Here is a 22,317-nt window from a genome sequence, read left to right as displayed (position 1 = left end):
GCATAGTGACTTGCAGTGGGGTCAGTTCTCTGGCATCAGCTCCAAAAGGAACTTCCATAGGCTGACCTGCCTCCTCATCTGGCAGCCACACACTGTCTCGTTCTGCTCCCAGTATTGTCTCCCTTAGTCTGCAAACGGTAACACACACACACTATACCAAATATCTGTCATGTGATACAGTTCAGTGTTTCCCACAGAATTACAGTAGACATATTTGTGGTGGTAGAAATGAGGCCCCCTTTTCCAGAAAAATCTGCTTTTCTGAGCTGCCCTGCTTCTACATCTCTGTGTTCCCCTCTGACCTGGTTCTTGCACTATCTGGCTCTTCCACAGTAGCATGTTGGCTACTGTCCTCCTCCTCCTCCTCTCCTACATCTTTCTTCACTGCCAAGGTACATACAGTAGATAAAAAAAAACTAAACTAAACTGTTCAAAACTCTAGCAACACTTGCAGTATGTTGAACAACTTCACTGTGAGACCAACACATGGCTAGAGTTTTGACATATTTAGTCATTTAGCCAATAATGGAGGACCTCTCAGGTACAGAAAGCAGGAATCAGTGGCTGCCAGACTAAAGGTCATGTTCTTTTGGATAGAGAGTAGGACAAAGAAAGAGTAAAAACCAGGGTTAGTGATCTAGCATGGTCATGATTTTACCTATGTATTGAATTAATGTGATTTTAATTTGGGAGTCATTTGAGCTTTGTGTAATGTTAGTGTTTTGTGTCACATTAGCAGTAACCAGAGCTTTCTACTGGATTGACAAATGTACTCATTAGTCAGCTCATGCCAGCTTCAGACTGGAGGCTGCATTTTGTACAGTCTGTTGCGACCAGGCATCCACAGTTTATGTCACTGAAAGAGGACAGGGTGGGAGGGATACAGAGGTGTTAGGAGTGGTTTCTGATGTAAGTTTGTTTAGTCTCACTAGATCCTCTAGCAGCTGAAAAGAAATTTGGCAGAACACCTTTAAATCTCTCTTGAAACCCTAGAAAGTGTCTATTCTTCTGTCAATATCTGACTCTTTGAGCTGTAGCAGAGAGAACTAATGCTAACAGACACAATGGCAGACTACTAATACCACTGTGAGATTAGCAGTGCCCTGAAGATGTCCTCAGAGGTGTGCATACAGTACACTGTCGAAGGACTGACTGTGCTATTTGTCAGGATAGTTTCTCTACAAGACTCACTGGTCAATAGAGGACATGACTCCATCAAGTTCCCGGATCCTCTCCTCTGTCTGCTGCTCCTCGTCCTCTGTTGAGCATACATGTACACAGTGCACAGAGAAACAATGTAACATATACACAGCAGATAAACATGTTTAAAAAAACACATTTCTCCCCAAAATCTATTTTACAAAATCTAATAATGTAGGTTATTGAATAAAATGGTTTTCTTTGTTGTACCAAACCTCTTTACAAATCTAACTTTCTACTCATTTACTAAACAACTAAAACAAAGATACTGTACATATGCAACGCCTATCATACATAGCGATGGACATTTTAGGGCAGAAACACACACCTCTACGGAACTGGTCTGGTTGATCCATCAGCAAGTCAATGTCTCTGGCTGTGGCCTCAGGAAGGTCCTCTCCCTCAAAACACTGATAAAGGACAGAAGAGGACAACAAAAAAGAATCAAGACACGAGGCAGAAAGGTTTGGTCTGTTCAGTGGTGAATAATTACTAAAAGTAATCATGGTAAAAGTCACGGGTACAGCAGTACAACACAACAGAAGAATAAATAAAGAAATCACTACAATTGTGCAGGCAAAAACAAACCTAAGGGGCAGATGAGTGGGGAAGCAGGACAACAGAATTGTGAGCTGTGTATCATGCTGTGAATGCAGTCTGATGTAATTGGGTCAGATCTCATCAAGCCAAAACAGATTTCTTCAGCTGATGATGCTTTTTTTTTTTTTTAACCAGGCAGTCCATGCAAATGCAGTGGTCTCTATTGGGCTAAATATTCAATGCATTTTATACTTGTCTTCAACTGTACGTTTTATTCAGCGAAACAAAGCTACAGGTGCCACTATCACCATCTGGAGATCAGTAGATTGAGTACAACAGACCTCCCAAATGAAATTAAGAACTGCTGTGTCTTCGGCTCTACGGCAACATTCAGGACATGGCCTTTTAGCCTGACAGGCCACGCTGAAAAAGCAGGAGGTCATTGTTGTCCAGACAGTTGTGGCAGTGGATTGTGTTTCTATCAACAAGGAATGGTGCACGAATGCTGTGTTTGTGTTCAAAGACGGTTCAGTTACAGTTTTTCTCTATCGCTTTCATTCATTTCTCCCAACAGAATTGAAGTTTGCAGATCTCCAAGTGCATTTCTCAAAACAACACGTACAAACTGCACAACATAGTGGATAACCGGAAAAAGAGCGTCACCTGTTCAAAATGCTTTGTCTATCTGATGATCATAAACTTTCCACCGCCAAGCCGAGAAAAACTCTTCAATTGGGTTCAGGAATGGGGAGTAGGGTGGAAGGAATTCAATCAGCATCCTGCGGTGGTGGACAAACCACTGCCTGATGTTGTCAGAGCGATGGAAACTGACATTATCACAAATTACTACATACTTTGGTACATCATCTTGATTGAGGTCCCTCTCCTCTTCAGGAATGACATTTCTATAGAGATTGTCTAAGAATGTAAGGAGATGCTGTGTGTTGTACGGTCCCATAATAGGAATATGAGCTAGCACACCTTGGTCTGACATAGCAGCACACATAGTGATGTTTCCTCCCCGTTGGCCTGGGACATCAACAGTAGCTCTCTGGCCAATTAGATTTCTACCACGCCTTCTGCCTTTGGCCAGGTTGAAGCCAGCCTCATCCAAGTATATGAAGTTGTGAGGTGGTTCTCTTCGTTAACGAAGGTGAAGACTCACCTGAGAGCAATTTCTCAATTCTGGACATATTTCTTAGCAAACATCTACTCACACTTTGTAGAAATCTGTACAGACATACAATTCTGAGAACATGTTCACTCATTTTGATAGTACAGACTTCCAACCTGAAAAAAAGACTAATTGGTTTGGTGGTTGTGACATTTCAGCTGTGAACCAGGACAAGTTATTTTGCACAGCTGGACAAAAGCAACAAGAATTGTCAAAAACAGCTGACAGAACCATTTGCATGTTGTCCAAAGGCAATTGCAATTTGATGAAAACAACAAGAAATTGCTGATTTGATGTGAAAAACTGACAACAGAATCTGACGGTTGAACGAGTAGTTCTGAGAAATGCAGTTCTGTTGTGAGAAATGAATGAAAGCGATAGAGAAAAACTGTAATAGGCAACACTAAACGCTATATGACTGTTTTATGTTACACTGAGGAGCAACATATCATGTGCCCTGTATGCATGAAAAACAGATGTATGGAAATGACAGTAAACCTGACAAAAACAATATGTGGAGGTTCTGCTGGACTCACACTTACTGTAGTAAAATGTAGCAGTGTTTTATGACTAAGATAACTCTGCCTTCCTTTAAGCACTGTGGATATGCAGAGCTGAATTTAGGACAGCCACATAGGCATTAGATATTTTCCTTCTGCATTCTCCTAGATATAATAAATAATACATAATCTGTTGTTTTTTGAGCAGTGAAAACCAGACACCTCCCACAAACCTCAATTAAAAACAAATGCACTGGGCAATACAAAATCTGTACTGGCTTTAATGGCACTTCCTTGTCACACGGCATGCTGTAAAGAGCGACAGGAAAGCCCAACAAGCCTGTGACTAAAGATGCTGTGTCCACATACAGCTCCATGCTTCACCAGGACACTGGCTCTCACTAAGGATAACGGCAGAGATGTTTCTTGGCCCTGGGCTGACAGAGAGTTTACCTCAGCAGTGGTGATGGTGAACTGCTCCTTCTCTGTCATGGTGATGACAGCTGGGGGTGACCTGAAAGCTAGTTCAACACAGCAGGAGGATTTAAGAGCCAAGCATGTTTGTAGCACAAGGAGGACGTGAGACTAGCTGAGATTCACTTGTATTTGTGGCTTTAGGGTAAACAATAGCCAGGACAGTGAAATCTGGGTCTGAGCTCAGCCTGGAAATGATGCATTTTCAAATCAATATGTGACAATAAAATCTGATAAATTCACTGATGACAGCACATTTATTCAAAATATTCCTTGTAGGAGTGGAAATGGCTACATCACTGTGCCAGAAGTTTAAATTTAGAAGAAAATTCACTTCTAGAATGTAAGCCAATAAACGGATCCATTTACAAAACCACTGATGATACAGTAGCTTACCTAAACCAGAAATATGCAAAATGTTACCACAACCACTACTACAAATCAGAATAATCTATATATTTCAATTAGGTAGCCTAAGTTTAGTTAACGCTCTTTAGTGTCACTAAGGCAATTTGGAACAAAACATCCTTTATGAATCAACGCTCTTTAGTGTCACTAAGGCAATTACAAAACATCCTTTATGAATTGCAGTTTTAAACATTGATAACAGGTAAGCTATGTTCCATTTCATGTGAGGCTGTAGCAGACTATAGGCCAGTAAAATCAATCTGTACAGATTAGATAGTCTAAACAGAGTTTAGGGCAGTGTTTTGGTAAGCTTCTGCTTCTGGTCTCACAGAGACAAGTGAGCAGTAGACACTGGATTTCACATCATAAACACAAAAAGGACTGAACTGCTCCAAGAAAGTTTGAGGGGAATCACATCATTATAACATTTGAAATGTGGACTTAAAAAAGCAGCTGCCTCTGAAATGGGACACAGCTCCAGTCTCTCAGATGTAATATCCTTCTCACCTGCTTTGTCAGGTGCGGTGTGGGGACTGGACAGTAGGGAGAGCTGTGAACTCCCCTCGTTGATCACAAAACCTGTCTACACAACATTAACATAACACTACAAACTTTGTATAAAAATACATTTATTTTTATATTTTCATGGTGTCATCATAATAGCATCATGATTTCATTGAAACATCATCATTTAAACACAAAGCTGAGGTTATTAAAGGCCAAAGTGATACAGAAGAAATGTTTTCTTCCTTTGCTCTTGTGTAACAGCCTCTTTCAGATTTGTGAAACCTTTATTTATTGTGTGACTCCATCCAGACGATATGTCCAGTTGTGTCCACCACATTTAACCTGAACTTGATTGGTAAGTGAACGACAGTAACTGTTTAAGAGCCACTACACTGGCAAGTCAAATCTAGACTAGATTAACAGGGAGAGTTTAGAGATTCTTTAAAACACAGAGACATTTATTGTATTTGCGACTGGCTCTTTGATCTAGATCTGTTCTACTGTTGTCTGAATGGAGAAAACTTTGTGAAATCAACTTTTTTATTTGTATGTTTTATTTATTTAGTTGTTTGTTTTTAACTTTAAATAAAATAAATGTTTCACAGATCTGAAAGTGGGTTAGAAGCAGCAGTAAACCTATTACTAAGATGCAGACAACAGAAAGTTAACAATATATACAGTATACTGTGTGCTACACTGTGGATCCTGTTCAGAGTTTAAGGCACATTAAATATTATTAAGACTACACCTTATTTAAACTTAGGAACAATTGTCTGCGCACACAAACTCACGCAGCACACAGCTCCCACTCACTAATCTCCAGTTGTTCAAATAACAAACCTGACACATCTGCAGGCAAAACAAGGTGGCAAACATATGTGGCCTGGTGAAACTGAACCAGCGCAGGACACAACAATGTCTTTTGGGTGTTTTATTCTGAATATAAATAATTGGGGTTTTCTCCAAAAAATATAAAATGAACAAAACAATGAATTAAACAACAGCGTCAACCCTGTCCCTCTCTCATTCGGTGTGGGGCGTTTACAACTGCGCCCTTGCCTTGAAGTACAACAAAAAAAATACTCTTCCGTTGAAGTAAGGAATACAGAAAATACAAAAATAACTGTCATGGCTCACTGTACAGAAAATCCGTCTGCAGTAATCGATTCACGACACACTCCGCAAATCCCACGGGTCACACGCTGGGACTAAGATCTTAAACAACAGGTACAGATCTTCCACTGAAATACCGCTTTGGTCAGATGAACACACATGGCTTTTTAATTTCCCAGAATCCACTGGATCGATACCTAGTATCCTCTTCGTTCCCCGGGTTACTTCTCTAAAAGCGGTAGCACCACTTTTTCCATACATAAGTCTAACAGGTGCATTTCCACCCGGCTACACATATTATCCTGATCAAATGTGATGTCAGCTGGTTAGTTACATAAAACTATAATCCTGTAGATGACGTGCATTAAATTATGAAAGTGTATGAAAATAAAACTTAACATCCAACGTTTATGTCTGCATTTGATAGAGCAGTTAACTTCTGTTTCATGGTTGTCAGGCCACAGTGCAACGGTTATTTTATTAGAGCATCTATTTTCAGCAAATGCATGCTGTCTTCACTAACATCAGGTGGTTCGGGGTGCATTCAAAAGCCCACAATTCTGTGGGGCATTGAGAGCATTTCAGCATTCTCACCCTGGCATTCTAACGTCACCCAGTCCCTGAACCTACAGTAGCCCTAATTTCAGTTTGCTCTCAGCAGAAGGAAAAGATGAGAATGTCAAAATTATTTTGACCATGTTTTTCAGGGCCTTTTGTATAGTAAATTGTACCTTGTGTATATTATAGGGGCTTGGGAGTTGGTGTGATTCCATGAGACCAAAGAAGGGGTCCTGAGCTCCCTCAGCCTCCTCCATCATGAACAGATGGTCAGGCACATCCAAGCAAATCCTGCCATTAAAGAGAGAGTGAAACACAACGTTATACCCCAAGTATTAAAACGTCACAAGCATGTTCAGTGCTCACTAGCAAAAAACAACTCTATTAGGCAAACTCAATAAAACACTCCTTTTCTGATCTCTTAATTTCCTCAAATAATTTCTTTCATAAATATACTACCAGATGCTTTTGAGCTCAGACTTCAGTACAAGCTCAGCATTTTAGATACAACAAGATACAAAACACTCTTCCAGTGCACACGATCCACTTGGTGTGTGTGTCTGTGTGTGTACAGGCCTGTCAGACTCAGTCATGTCAATGTGTATGCATCTTTTAGCGCGCAGCAGGCGGTCAATGGCCTGTTGGACCTCATCTGGAAAACAGAAAAGGGGTTTTCACATACAAGTCTGATCAATGCAATATTTCCTACAGAAAAAGAAGCATTGGTGACACATGCAACTAAAGGTTTAAAGTACCTGACATGACAAATGTATTCAAGGTGCCCCTACCTCATCTCCACACAAGAGAGGGCAATGAATGAAAGAGGGTATCCTAGTAATTACATGGGATTGTATAGCACTGGTTTCACCTTATTCTGGACTAATTGGGAAAAATATCAGAATTTAAAATTCTGTAGGGAGCATTTACTTTCTAATTTTGTATCAAAATGTATGGATGTTTTTTTATTATCTGATGTGTGCCACAGAAAGTTATTTAAATCACATTGTTAAAAGCACAGATTCTAAAATATTGCATAACATATTACCCACAAACATTTGTCAGTGACAACCTTGAGAGGTTCTAGTCTGTTCTACTGATGGATGACATGAAATGCCATTGCTGGCAATAGATAGCAGCTGCTTTCTTGGCTTCTCCAGCAGCTTATGATCTTGCACTGTATTTCACTGTTTTCATCAACCATGACAACAGCATGATTGTCAATCACTAGGATGCAATATCAATGTCAGGGTGTAATTTAAGACCACATGAATACAGACTGGTGAGCTGCCTTTGATGATATTAATTTCATTAGCCCCATATTGGCTTCTAAAAGGGATTTTGGGACCGACTGTTCGGGACTAAGCGGTATAGAAAATGAGAAAGAGAGACAGAGAGAGAGGGATTTTGGGAAATGTGTTTTGGACATGTGTGATGACAGCACTATTTCTGTTTCATACCAAAAAAGCTTTTCTGAGATTTTTACATTCTGCAACTGACAGATACGACTGGTCTGCTGTGCTCTACATTTTCATATTTCACCTGAGCTTACTTTGGAGAGCCGCTGTACAGAAAGTAACAACTCTTGTTAAACTGAAAATCATCCTTTTTTCTGCCAAGAAATATTTCTTTTGTCTAAATCCTCCTCACCCTACACCCTGATCTCTGGTATAAGCTAAAAGATTAGAATACTGTGACTGTAAATGAATGTACAGAATGTGGGTTTTATGTTGCATGGTGTTTCTAGTCTTTATTCTCGTTCTTGTTCTTTTTCTCTCACCAAGCAAGAAGGCGCACTGCTTGTGGTAGACAACAACCACTCCATACTGCAGCTGAGACGACAGGTAGAGAGAGAACCGAGGCCTAGGTAGGTTGGGTTGCGGTGGAGGAACCTGCGCTGTCACATAGTCCAGAATTTCCCCGCTGTAAAAATGTACCAAAATGCATTCCTTTTAGAAAACTTCACTGCGTACATTTTCCTAAACAAGTCACGCTGCATCCTCAGTTTGAAGAGGGGAAGATGCTACAGATGCCCTCAACATTTTCTGAATTATTAAATAATATAAAATTGGAAAAACTGATGGTTACAAAAAAAGTTACACAAACAACCAACATAGATATATAACACAAAAATGCAACATTTTCTGTCTTTTCTAGACAGATTTTCTATCTATCCTTTTAAAGTTATTTGGTCTTCTTTAATCAAATATATCAGGCTTGCAAACAACAACACCAGATAGATATACCAGTGTTAGCCATGTCCATGTGGATATTCTTACCATGTCTGCTTCACATCAACTTTGAGAAGCTCTCTACGAGTAACCTTGATGCCTCTGGTGGCTGCTAACCTGAAAATCAACACACATTAACATTAGCTGAAGACTGCTTGATGTAAGGTAGTGTTATGTTAGTAGCTAAATCATAAGTAGTAGCTAACTTTGGCGTTGTTAGATTTGTAGGTACAAGATAACAAGCGAACTGGACTTATTTGTTTGTTTCAACTCACCAAATTGTGGAAAAACATCCAGTGTGACGGTGGAGGACGTTTGGATAATAAAACATTTTCACAATCCGGGTTAAGACTATAGCAAAATATAAAGACTAGTGTGTCAGTCACAGTCTTCCCGCGTGAAATCACACTGGACCAATCAGGGTGCACGTAAACACACGTGATGCATTTATGTAACATAGAAAAATATGAAAACGCATATTGAAGCTTTGGTAATGTTACTTTAGGAACTCGGCAAAACCTGCGAGTAACACGTATACTACAAAGTGGGCTACTATTTTCATAAGTCTGAGTGAAACTATCAATACACTCTGATTGTTGTAGATAAATTAGTCCACATGTCGAAGTGTCCATGGGAAAGACACTGAACCCCCAAGTTGCCCGTGATGGCAGCGCGTATGCTCGCAGCTCGAAACAAGATTTCGTTGTACATGTCACAATGACAATAAAATAAAGCTTCTTCTTCTTAAGTGCCATGCAGAAAAACATCTCACTCTCGCTAGAAACTGAAGTGCTAGGGACACTGAGGTAGTGTCTTTAGGGCAATTAATCCGCGGTACACATGTGTACCAAACCTCTGGGGGTGATCAGGGATCACTACCTGGTTCACTGTTGTACTTCTTAGAAGCTCTGTACAATATGATATATGTATAGTTGTCAAACATATGATCAGTTTATAAAAAGATCATAAACCCGTTAGTATGTAAAAATAGTTTAAATCAACTCCATCTCTGTTAATTACAACTTTAAAATACTCCATACATGTTACTGCATTAAAAATAAGTTGATCAATGATAAAACATTTACTGGGAACATTCTGAATCTTACCTATACGTTTATTTTTGACATTTGTCCTACATTATTTCTAATAGATTACTTCGTCCCTTTTAATTAAGCATATTTTGAAATGCTGGAGTTTTATTTGTAGCCTTATATAGTAATTTGATAAGGTAGTAGTACTGGTATTCATACATCATGACAAGTGAGCGTTACAAAGTTTGCAAACACTCAAATTCCAGATAAATGATCATCATAATGTATAAGTAGCCCGGTTCCATAGACTAGAACTTGGAAACAGCAGCATCTGTTCGTTTTGTCTTCAAAGTTCTGATGAGGGAACTCATGCCACATTTTGTTGTTGTTAATTGTTTTAAAACTTTCAAAATTTAAGAGGACACAGTAAATATTTGTTTTCCTATGCCTCAATAGTTACAGTTTCTGTTTTTACCATGCTGAAAGAGGGGGGGTACTATGACGTCACCGTGCGTGTGCGTAGCGCTGAATGACTGACCACGCCTCTGTGAGCTAGGAGTCACCGTGAACGTCGGGTGGTGGAGTCTGACAGAAGAGAAGAGAAACTATTGCAGGAGGAAACGCAATCTGTTGGTCGTACCTGCTCCATTTTGACAGCGCATTCCCTTTAAAATGGCGTGTCACAGCCCGTATAGAGCTGCCCCGCACATGAACGCTCCTCCGGACCAGGGCTTTCTGTGGAATATCTTCCAGAGGTGAGTGGGGAGGCGGTTTGCTTAGCCGCATTGAAAACTGCTGTTAGTGCGAAGGAGAGGAAGAGAGTTGGGCTGGGTGGTGGTGGTGAACCAAACACTGACAGCTCGGTTTTTGTCCTTACTCTAGTGTCCTTATAACTACTTTTGGCCGAGAACAGAGCGTCACGTTGTGATTTATGGGTTTTAAAGTTTCCCCGGGGTATTGGGGTTTTCTACTGAACGCTGTGCACTACATAGTTATTACATGTCATTCAGCAGGTCGCTTTACATTAGCATAGTCCATTGTCACGTGTCTCAGTTGTAGGCGTAGAAATTGTCTTAAAACTAATTCAATCAGTACCAGTTAGTTTGCCACCTGGGGTCCAGGGTCCTGGAGATATGAGAGAGTATTTAACAAATGACTCCTTCTGCCACCACTTGTCTGTTTCTGCACCAAGTCAGCTCAGAAAAAATTCTCAAGACAGCGTTTCCTGACAACTGTATGATGCTGTCTAGGCCTGTCTGTTTATGGGAGGCTGATATGAACACTGGGAAACTGATTGACAATAACATCTGTGGAATCCTGTATCATTTTTCCCATTGTGATGTTACAGTATCTGTGGCCGTCATCAGTTTCACCATAGCCTGAGTCAAAAGTGTTTCAGCTGCTAAGAAGGTCATGGTACTAGGCAGAGAGGGAAATTGTTGATGTGCTTTGGCCTCTGGTAATAGTAAGCTATAGAGTTACGTAAGACTGCAGAGATTTTTTTCCAGCTGCTTTGCTTTCTCACAACACTGGGATGCTACAGGCATTGCAAGGCTTAATACAAACCCATTAGAAATAAGGTCCGATGTACACATTTTGTTTCATATATAGGCTTTATGCCTTTTCTCTGTGTTTCTCTATGTTTGTCAGTCATTCACAGCAGCACTTCTCATGACTGTCATTATGGTGTACACACAAAGGGCAAATCCCAATTCCCTTAATTGTATCCAAGTTTCCCTCACTTGCATCTTTTCCCTGGTTCTTAGTCCCACCCACGTAAGAAACAAGGAAAAATGTGAGGATGGAGGAATCAAGAAATCATGTTTATACAGTCATGAGGTGTCCTTTCCTTTGGTCCTTTATTTGAAACGTCCAGTTGCCAACTGATTTGTGATAAAGGGGCGTGTTGGTCCATAAAAGACTTCATGATGATGCTCTCAAGCATCCTCACTCCAGGAAGAAGAGCTTTTTCAACATCCTTCGGGTTCGGGTTGAGCTTGATTCAGGTTAAATGTCATAAAAAGCAACCGGTTTTGGTGAAGGTTGCCTTCAGATTAAGGTGAGGGGTAACTAAACCATCTTCACTTCCCCTTTGTATTTGGGTCTTGGGATTTAATGCTAGTATAAAGGAGGTTTCTCAATCTCTCTCTCTCACTCTCTCACGCACACACACCTACACCTACCAATCTATGACTCACCATCCTACTGTTGCACTGCCTTTGGAAATTCATTCCGCTTATGTCACACATTGTAACTGACAGCTGATCCTGTCTAATCATGAATCGGCATTTATTTTTCTCAAGGTGTTTTGCACAGTGAAAGGTGCAAGTGGGCTGCAGTCATATTCTAGTCTGCCTCTAAGTGGAGTGTTTTATTTAAATTTTTTTAATTCTATTCTGTGACTTGACACCAAATGAGTCATGAGGAAGACATTCTCTCTCTTTTACTGGCCTGGATGATGTTGGTATGCACCAGCCCTTCAGCTCTTTAGATCAGCATTTCAGATTTGTTGCTATGCAAGATCAGCATGTTCACGGACTGTCATTACTCCAGTGTGAACACTTGTTATGTTGAAGCATTCACACTTGTTAGAATCACATTAAAACTTGTAAGGAAAGGAAATTTGGTTCACCTAAAAATTAAACAGGAGAAAGAGATTTCACAGTTAATTCTTCTTATATTCAGTAAAAAGTCAGTGAAGTCTTATGATGCAATGTGGACTGTCTAACTGGAAACAGGGTCATGATTTATTTCACAACTTTAAATTCTGAAAGTGTAGCAATGGAAGCCCTTGACAGCAAGGTTTTCTTGAAAGGTTTTGTGAATGCAGCCTTAATTTGGAAGGTTTTATTTATCCTCCCAGTGGGAGCCAGAGTGACTCTGCTTTACTTGTGGATCACTTATGTGGAAAGAAGGAGCAGGTTTTGTTCCTCAAGCCATATTCCAGACTGACTGTTTAATAGGAAACAGTGAAACATGGGAAAGTTTGAGCGGGTGTGTTTTGTCCTGCTATTTTACATACAAGTTCTGTATTTGATGGTGTGAAGATGGAAACGCCAGATGGTCAAGTGTCTTTGCTGCAGGCAGTTTTAATGATGTTTCATTTCAGTCAGCTTGCTGTACTCAACAGCCTGTGGAAGTAACTTTACCTTGGGCTGAGTGTCAGAGATAGTAAAAGGACAAGGGGCGGAGAGGAGAAGGAAGAAAGGGTGAGAGCTTATGTTGCGAACACACGTACGTACTTTGGTTCATCTCTCAATGTTTGGCAAAGGTTGGATGTACCCCACTGACTGCACTAGCCCAAACACTCCTTACTTTCACTGTGACAGAGCTCCCATTTATGGACGTAGGCAATGTTGATGTCTCCCTATGTTTGTTTATTTTTATTTAAATGGTGGCAGCTAATAAGAAGAGTACACACTATACAGATATACAGTATATAGCTTATGATCATATAGAAAGCCATGAAGGCTGCAGACGTGAGCTGTGATGTGTCACAGCTGGAAATGGAAACCCAGCCCACAAAGTCATTTCTGAGCTGGTCCAGTGGTTTGTTTCAGTGGGAAAGGGGGTTCCCGCCTCCTTCTCTGCGGGCATTCAGAGTGTGTTTGAGTATGTCGACAGGTTGCTAAGGAACAGTTGAGTCACTGGAAGTTTGACTAAGCCACATTTCATAACTGAAGGCTGTTATTTCTGTCATAGTCCGGCCTGTTAATGCTTTCACGTCTCTACATCTTGGAGAAAGACTCGTGGGCTGAGTTCTGCATGTGTCTTGAATGTATTGACTATATCTTGATTCCCTTTCTACTGTACCTTGTCAGCAGACTTGTATTTAGGGAGATGGTGTTAAAAACTAAGTGCATAAGTAATGTATCTCATTTTTTGATTTTAATTTGTCAAACTATTGGTGCCCTTGCTTTCAGATGTTTTTGCCATTTCTAAACCCAAGGTCCTGGACAAAACAGCAAGTAGTGTAAAGTTTGTTTTACCATCACGTGTAATTTTGATTAATTCATTTTAGCTTTTTGGAAACTCTTTTTAAAGCTTTTTTCCCCTAATAATTTTGTGTTCATTTATGTGATACTAGATTTAAAGAAATGCAAGGATAGAGACAAACTCTTATCTGATGCATTAGGATGTTTTCAGTTCACTTATCACTTGTTACACTGAGATTCTTGCAAGGTGACACTATGCTGGTAGCAGTACAAGTTATTTGCGCATTTGCCAACATTCAGTTTCAATTTGCTGTCTCAGGATCAACACACACACACACACACACACACGCATACACACATTCACACCCACATTCTCTGCTTGTGTGGCTGGTCTCATTGGAGCTACAAGTGTACAAGCTTCTTTTGTTTCCAGATCATAGAACCCCTTTTATCTGCAGGTGCGCAGGAGGATAAAGTTTCAGCTAGCGAGTGCTTATGCCAACTGCTGTTGTGTGTTGGCGTATGTGGATGTGTGAAGTGGTTAATGCAGGTGGTATCTGATCTGTGTTTTCCTCCGCAGGGTCGACAAGGACCGAAGTGGAGTGATATCAGACTCAGAGCTCCAGCAGGCCTTGTCCAATGGTATGTGTCCGTGTCTGCAACTCCCATTTTATTTTTTCTTTCCATCTACTCACTTCTGACTATTTGTCCTCTCTTACCGTCTCCCTCCCCTCCCACAGTCTCCATCTCTCATTCTCTTTTCTCCTCTGCTTTCCCCCGTTTTTATTGCTCCCTTCCAGCCTCTTTTTGATCCCTCTTTTACCCACTCTCCTCGTTACCCACCATTACTCATTTCCTCACTTTGATTTAAGCAACTGCCAAGTGTAAGCAGAAAATAGATAGGAGCTGTTATTTTTATCCTGGAGTGGTATGTGAACCAAATAAAAATGAATGAGTTTTATTTTTGTTCCTGAACACAGAAGCAAGTGAAAAGTCTATCAGTGTAGCTTCAAAGAACACACTCCTCACTGTCCCGGTGATGACAGCCAACTCAGCGCTGTACTGGCTGGTGGTGGAAACTGTGTGGATTTCAGTGTTTGCTCTTTTTCAGCAGTGGTGCTGTTGTTAAATAAAAGACTTTTTGTTAGGACTGCTAGGTAGGTCTACCTTGTCGCTGTGTGCCACGTTTTGCGAGTGAATTGGCCAGTTGTTGCGCACACACACATTGATCTGAAAATGGTGACATCACTGTGCCTTTGTATTTTTTATTTTATTTTTTGTGTGGGTCCCCTTTGTTTCATAGTAGCCCCAGTCAGCTGCGTGCAGTGTAGAAGCCGCATGTTGTGTTGGTTACTTTTCTTTGTGAACATCACTGAACCTTGTGAACACTGGGCTTCATACAGTGTCACTGACCTTCTTGTGGAGGTTGCTTTCATGGCTCATTTAGACTGTTTGTCTGTGCTAACGTAGTCTGAAAATGTTAGCCTGTCCACCCAAATCCATACAAGTGAAGTCAGTTTTACACTTGCACGGACTGAGAAGAGCTGCAGTGTAACAGGCTGGTAAAATACCAGTATTCATGCCCACACACAACAGCAGCATTGCTCCTCGACCTTGCTCTCAATGAGACAGCAGGGTTAAAACATGGTAATGATTAATGAGGCACAAACTAACACAGCTTGATGTTTGTCATGAAGTATAATGCATTCACATCAGTCCATGGTTCAATTGCTGAGGCAGATTTTCAGAGACTTTTGAACAGGTTACTCTGCTTAGACACATTTTCTGGGCACGTCTAAGTGTTGAAGCCAGCGGCAGCAGGGAAAGACACTGGTATCAGGCTGCGCAGTCTCTCTGACTCAGCATATTAATACTGATTCTGTTTGTGTGTTTGTGCATGCATATGATAACATGCGTGTTTAACTACAGTGTGTGTAAGTGTTGCCAAAGGTCAGCAAGTATCCATTGTGTTTTTACAGACTTAGCATGTATGTGTACTATATATGCTTGCACCTTGCTGTGTAAGTGTGCGAAGGGAACGGCTGGTTTCCCGGTCCAGTCTCCGCCAGTTCAGTAGGCTCACTGTGCTATGAAACGGAGCCAGTGAAGCTGAACACACTGTGCTGCGTCCTGTCCTGCAGTTAAAGCCACCAATGCAGACGCTGTCTGTGTGTCGTGTATCTACTGGCCCTGCAAATGCTGCTTTTATTTACACCAGTTTCACACCACTAGCCTAGCATGTTATTGCCATGCTGCAGTTGTCCCTCTTGGTTTCTCTCTTTAGCATCTAGTGAAATTCTATTTCTCAGGGGAGCTGAGCACAACGTATATGGAGCCACTGGAGGCTGTGGAGTTTTTGTTGCTGTTTACATGTTTCTGTCCTCTATGTCCACAGTCTTTGTACTCTCTTGCTATAACTTTCTGTCCCTCTTTCCCATGCTCTCTTACTTTTTTCATCTCTCTACATTCCTCTGTCAGATCTCAGTTTATCAGTGTATCGTCCTTCATGAGACTGTGATTGGCTCTGTGGCACTGAGGCATATGCACATGTCTGTGTTGTGGCTGTGCCTTGTAGCTACTGTATGTCATTTGCTTTAAGTGTGATATTATTTGGCCTCCCTTCACTCAGCACATCGAAGTCATGCCAACTTACTGTCATGCCCCCCAACTTTCCTGTGCACTAAGATTTCGAAGTCATGCCAACTTACTGTCATGCGCCCCAACTTTCCTGTGCACTAATATATACTCCTCCATGAGTTAGTTATTTAAGCGTGTAGAAGCAGTAATGGCCACTAAAATTGCTGACATGATTGAGGGGCCACATGCTTGCTGTGCAGACTGTGTTAAGCTTTTCAGTATCTTCTCTGTGTTATCAATCATCAGTCCTGCTTAGTCATTTCAGTCTCAGCTGAATAGTGGATGAGATTCCTCGTGCACTCACTGACTAAGACCCCAGGATTGTTAGCTAATGGTCTGAAGCAGGAGTGCTCTTTATGACTGAGTAAACCAAGTCTGCTGATCTTTGTCACACACATCATAACTGTATGACTATACCTACCATCAGCCATCACAAACAAACTGAGAATGACTGACTGAGCCAGTAGCTAGTGACTACTTCTAATGTTTAATGCATGAGTGATTTGGGTGAATACTACTGTTATTAAACACTGTACATGGTTCACAGTATTGGAAACATAGCTAAGCTTTGCAGAAACCATGAGAAAATTAGCTTCAACATGATGGTGAATTATGTACGATACAGCTGATGATGAGACTAATGAGTTGCTTGTGTGTGTTTTGGTCTGTGAAACTATCAGGTGTGTATAGCTGAACAAATAAGGTTTATATGTAAAAATTCAAATCTATGTACGCTTGCATATATCAAGTGCTTCACTAAGATCCAGTGCAACTGTTATATGTACTGTATGTGTATGCACTGTGGTCAGTTCACACTGTTTTCCACCAGCCCGCCTCTCCCATCGCCTCCTGTATTCCCGCTTTCTCCTCTCGTCCTCACCAGTTCAGTTCACCAGTGAGAGAGCCCAGTGTGTTGACTGGACAGAGGGTGTATAGTCTCAGTTGGCAATCGGACGCACATGCCGATGCCCACAAACATCTGAGCCAGTACTGACCACTTCACAGTGGGCAGTTGCAGTCTGTCTGACATACACTGGTGACCTCACAGCTAGCTACTGGTGTGAAGTGTGTGTGCGTAGAAGGATCTGTGTGGCTGGAAAGGTCACAGCTTGTTCTTTTCTTCCTTTTTAGTGATTTTTCTGATGTTGGATCAGCATTTATGTAGATGTTATAAAAGGATTTCTGATGTTTCTTGGTCTCATTGTCCGGTCATCTAGCAGATTTAACTTGAAATTTATGCTTTTGGGATACTCAACTTAGCCTGTCTCCTGTGTTCCCATTGTAAATTTATGTGGATTTATCAGTATGCTTATCATATTTATCGTTGCTGCTTTAGATCCATACTCCAGTAGATACTGTAACAATTTAGAGTCTAGCCCAAATCCCAGCTCTATCAGGAGCCTCAGGCTTGAACCGAGAAGCACCTACAGTCCCAGACAGCCTCACCCATTTTTTTCAAAATGCACTGTATGACTATTTATTGCTGTTGTACCTAACTGTGGAGGGAAAACAAAAACAAGCAGTCAGGAAGAGCACGGCCTGAAGAAGGCTCTGCACTATGCGGACAAGATGTTAAAATTCTGTACATGTCATTTTATGGTCTATAGATAGAGCACAGTGAGTAATCTTAGGTCAGAAAAACTAATCTGGAGAACCTGCTGTACTGCCTAAGTTACTGTGGAAAACTGAACTGCAGAGCTTTTGTTCTCCTTATGCCACATCGCCTTGTCTCCTCTTTTGTGTTGCCTTTGTTAATCTGATTATCTCTCCTCTTTCATTGTTTTATGTGTTCCTTGTTCTCTCTTCTCGTTCCCCCTCTCTGAATCCTCTTCACACTCACTTCTCTTTGTTTCTGGTGCCGAACTATCAACCTCTTTGTAGTAATAATGGTGAGTCAGCAAGGACTTAGATGCTCTGATAAATCTCAGCAGCTTGAGAATTGAGTGTGAAGGCAGCTGTAAAGTATAAACACCTTGTAAACCAAAGATCCATCAGTCTTGTTCTGACAGATGCATTCAGTACAGTATAATGGCAGAGTTTGTCCTGTAGAGAGCAATAGGTTTTGTGTGTTTTAGGGAAGAAACTACAAAAACTCAGCTGCCCTCAAGTTCTTTTGTTAATGATTTAATATTCTTTCTGTTGTGATGAAAAGCTATGTCAGTGGTTAAAAACATCTTATGAAGTCATTCATTAGCTATGTTGATATGCTGTCCCTTCCCTCCTTAATGTGATTTATGCCATTTGATGAATGCCTTTGTCTTCTCTTGTCAGTGCATCATTAGTGTGGGCAGCCCCTGTAGGAACTAAATCTGACCCCTGTCCTGCATTAGTCTGATTCACTAACAAAATGTCACAGAATATAACATAATGAAATAGAAGGTGAAGCTAAAATATTACAGAAAACAGACTAGGATTTAGAATAAGGAAGATGGGTCATATATACCTGATTTTGCATTGGCTTTCATCAGATATGAGAGATACCTTTTGTGCCTAAAGCAAAGACCAACACCATAGATACTGGTTAGCTGGAAATATTAATACACCTTAATAAAACATTAAGTAGTTATTATAAATGTTTTCATCATTATTGTCATTCTTACAAGAAATACCACAACAGTCCACTAGTCTCATTTGTACCTGGTTCTTCTGTCTTACAGGCACATGGACTCCTTTCAACCCAGTGACTGTCCGCTCTATCGTATGTAAGTGACTGTTGACAGTGATGTAATCAACTATTTTTTACACAACTCTCTTTTGTTCTTGTACAATGCATGTTGTTTATTTTTGGCCTCTTCTCCATGACAACCAGATAAATTAATTAAGTTTTGATTAGTCTGAGGGCACAAACAAGCTTATTTTGGTGCCACCAACTGCTGCTCTAGTGGAAACCTGCAGCTGTCAATAAAAGGAGAGAGAGAGAGAGCGTACGATAGGAAATGAGAGAGGTTGGCTCAAATGTTATGATGCTGGTTGTCTCATACTCTAAATATTGATTTGTTTACATTTTTAAGGCAGATGTAATATGCAGCTGTGGTTAAAAACTAAACTCTGCAGTTTCAGGTCTTTGTTGGCAGCTTTTTAACTCTGCTATGTAGGTCAGACTGTACCTCAAAACATACATAAACTGTACCTTTTTACTACAATATTTAAATGTATTTCCCTATTGGAAATGTGGCTAGTATATTTTTAATATCAAGCCCTTTGCACATTTGATCCATAGCTTCCACATTAAAGCTACTGTACCTAATTTCTTTTCATCCACTAGAGGGTCAAGTGAGACTCAGACCTAACTCACACGAGAAACAACTCCTAACCATTCTTTTTGTTTACCAAAACAAACATGTTAGCTTTAGATGCTAACACATTTTGAAGGAAGAATGCTACCCCTGAATCAAATTTGAGTTCTGTGGCTGCTTTTAACACTCTGCATCTCAAAAAGCCAAACCCATGCTGATCCTGGTTCTTGCTCCTTCTTTGTCCCACTTCGTCCGTGCAAAAGAATGTGACCTCTTCTGTCTAGCAGGCATTGTTTCAGACTTTCAGCTGGTGAGGGATCATCCATGGCTGGCTGCTGAAAGTGACCACTCCCTGTTTGAAAAATGCTTCCTGTAACCTTTGCTAGGTGGCAGGCAGGGCTAATTTAGGGACCAGACTTTGAAAACACAGGGTAGAGAAGCTGAAATACCAGCAGAAGGGCTGTAGATGATAGTATGTCATGTAAGGGGATAGTATAACTGAGAGACACCACGTCCTGTCACATTTTCAATTGAATCATCAGGCAAAATGAAAATATTTAGTTAATGTACCTTCAAACAAAAATATGTTAAACATTTCTTAATCCAGGTCTCGTATCCACTGTGCTCCCTTTTTGTTTTGCTGGGAGAAAATGCCTCTAATTCCATTGCCTCCCTTTCTCACTATAATAAGTAAATCCACTGTTTAACACTTTTCCAGCAAGAAGCATATCCTTTGATAACCCTCTCTTTGTGTATCGAACTGCATGAGGGTGAGGAATGGAGTATTGATGAGGAGATCAAGCAGCTTGCTCTGTTATTAACAGTCTTGTGAGACAGTAGTTAGTCAAGTGTGAGCTGAGTCTTTCGGACCCCATTTAATACTCCACAGTTCTCTGACAGTACTTTTAAACTGTCTGGTGCCATATTTGTTTCAATTTTCCCTCATTGCACGTGTGGAATACCAGCATTTCAAGGGTTGCGTTTTCTCTGTGCATTTTTGAGATTAAGAGTGAATATTGTCTCTTACAGTATATCTTAATCTTGACCTTGTCTCCCTTTCCTTTAGCCATGTTTGACAGGGAGAATAAAGGTGGGGTGAACTTCAATGAGTTTGCTGGTGTATGGAAGTACATCACAGACTGGCAGAACATCTTCAGGACCTATGACCGGGACAACTCTGGCTTCATTGATAGGAACGAGCTGAAACAGGCGCTGACTGGGTTTGGTGAGCAGCAAAGTATGCTAATTCTGTATGTTTACCTTTGATCACTGTGGTGGAGGACCTCATGGCTATGTCTAGAAGTGCCTTTTCTCTGGGTCTGCAATTCGGATTTAGTCTTTTCAGTAGTACTCTGTGTGTTTGGATAGACAAACATGCTATGGGAACATTTTATTTAAAATTATCCCTAATTTCTACTCACACTTACTGTATGTAGTAAGTACTTGACATTCTCAATCATCCATCTGTGTGTTTTGTGCTGGACATACAAATAAAAAGCTGCAGGTTTGTGTCTACTTCCATATTAAAGACATGTGTGCTACACTAGTGATATGTTTAAAAAATGTCTAAAAAACAGACTTCTCTGGAAACTGTTTCATCTGTTTGATTTTGCATGCTTTCTGTATTTCTTTGTGACACTGTGTATTATGTAAAACTGTCTCCAGAAAAATCCACAGAGACTTCTTAAGTTCGATCAGTGCCAGAAGAATTAATGCTGTTGCCATTGCTGATATTTTTAGGGTGTAGGGTGATTTTTCTCTCTCTGTCTCTCCACCCTACATAGATTATATACAGACCCCCACGGGGAAAGCTGAAATGGATACTCTTTAGGATTAGATGAGAATCTTTAAGATACTCATTGGAACATGTTTTAACATTTCTCAAATTCTGCCACAACTTGTTCATTTGCCTCAGACAGTCTGTAGTAGTTCCAAGTAAATCACAGCTCTGCAGCAATCACTTTCAAAGTTTAGTTGTTCACTTAAGTCATTACATGGCCAGGGTCCTTTTGTACTTGGAGGTTGAACGCCTCAGGGACTTTTAGCTCTGCCATGATCCAGTCCGGTGATTATTCAAGTTAATTTCCCTGGAGTCTAACCAAGAAGCCAAAATCCATTTCAGAACTTCATCATCAAACAGTCTTTGAAAGGGATAATGGAGAGGATGCTTTTGAAATGATGGCTACATTGCTGTCATGTCTGTTGTTGTGTGCAGGCTATCGTCTATCAGACCAATTCTACATAACACTGATAGAGAAGTTCGATCGCCAGAGAAAGGGACAGGTGGCCTTTGATGACTTCATCCAGTGCTGTATTGTACTACAGGTAACACATTGCCACTATATATATATACACACACACACACACACACAGTCAGGGAAAAAATTATTTGAACCCCAGCTGATTTTGTAAGTTTGTCCACTAACAAAGAAATGATTAGTCTACAATTTCAATGGTAGGTTTATGTGAATAGTGAGAGACACAACAATAACAAAAATCCAGAAAAATGCATCACACAAAAAAAGTTATAAAGTACAGTAATTTGCATTTTCATGAATGAAATAAGTATTTGATTCCTTTGCAAAACGTGCTTTAGTACTTGGTGGCAAAACCTTTGTTGGCAATCACAGAGGTCAGACGTTTCTTGTAGTTGGCCACAAGGTTTGCACACATCTCTGGGGATTTTGACCCACTCCTCTTTGCAGATCCTCTCCAAGTCATTAATGTTTCGTGGCTGATGTTTGGCAACTCGAACCTTCAGCTCCCTCCACAGATT

At 40.6% G+C, this 22,317-nt stretch overlaps 2 protein-coding genes across 3 annotated transcripts in view; one reads left to right on the top strand and one right to left on the bottom strand.

Moving 5' to 3' along the window:
• The window catches only part of rec8b (REC8 meiotic recombination protein b), a 14,018-nt gene extending 4,910 nt beyond the window's left edge, over window positions 1-9,108 (bottom strand). Inside the window, exons 1-10 of the mRNA XM_020615341.1 lie at window positions 8,978-9,108; window positions 8,751-8,819; window positions 8,252-8,394; window positions 7,051-7,126; window positions 6,648-6,765; window positions 4,804-4,879; window positions 3,868-3,935; window positions 1,529-1,610; window positions 1,192-1,258; window positions 3-128 (exon numbers count right to left, since the gene is read on the bottom strand). Of these exons, the coding sequence (XP_020470997.1) occupies window positions 3-128; window positions 1,192-1,258; window positions 1,529-1,610; window positions 3,868-3,935; window positions 4,804-4,879; window positions 6,648-6,765; window positions 7,051-7,126; window positions 8,252-8,394; window positions 8,751-8,819; window positions 8,978-9,033 (881 nt within the window). The 5' untranslated portion in view covers window positions 9,034-9,108. The remainder of the gene's footprint in view (window positions 1-2; window positions 129-1,191; window positions 1,259-1,528; window positions 1,611-3,867; window positions 3,936-4,803; window positions 4,880-6,647; window positions 6,766-7,050; window positions 7,127-8,251; window positions 8,395-8,750; window positions 8,820-8,977) is intronic.
• Window positions 9,109-10,230: 1,122 nt separating this feature from the next.
• pdcd6 (programmed cell death 6) overlaps window positions 10,231-22,317 on the top strand; it is a 14,306-nt gene continuing 2,219 nt past the window's right edge. The window contains exons 1-5 of one of the 2 annotated variants that reach the window (XM_020615331.1): window positions 10,231-10,488; window positions 14,249-14,310; window positions 18,963-19,007; window positions 20,608-20,778; window positions 21,757-21,866. In XM_020615331.1, coding sequence (XP_020470987.1) covers window positions 10,406-10,488; window positions 14,249-14,310; window positions 18,963-19,007; window positions 20,608-20,778; window positions 21,757-21,866 — 471 coding nt within the window. In that variant the 5' untranslated portion in view covers window positions 10,231-10,405. The remainder of the gene's footprint in view (window positions 10,489-14,248; window positions 14,311-18,962; window positions 19,008-20,607; window positions 20,779-21,756; window positions 21,867-22,317) is intronic. The other variant, XM_020615332.1, reaches the window with a different exon arrangement.

The sequence above is a fragment of the Monopterus albus genome, unplaced genomic scaffold (genome assembly GCF_001952655.1).
Source record: "Monopterus albus unplaced genomic scaffold, M_albus_1.0 scaffold162.1, whole genome shotgun sequence".
Lineage (NCBI taxonomy): Eukaryota > Metazoa > Chordata > Actinopteri > Synbranchiformes > Synbranchidae > Monopterus > Monopterus albus.
The sequence above is the reverse complement of the archived record's forward strand: the minus strand, read 5'-3'. Positions and strand labels throughout refer to the sequence as shown.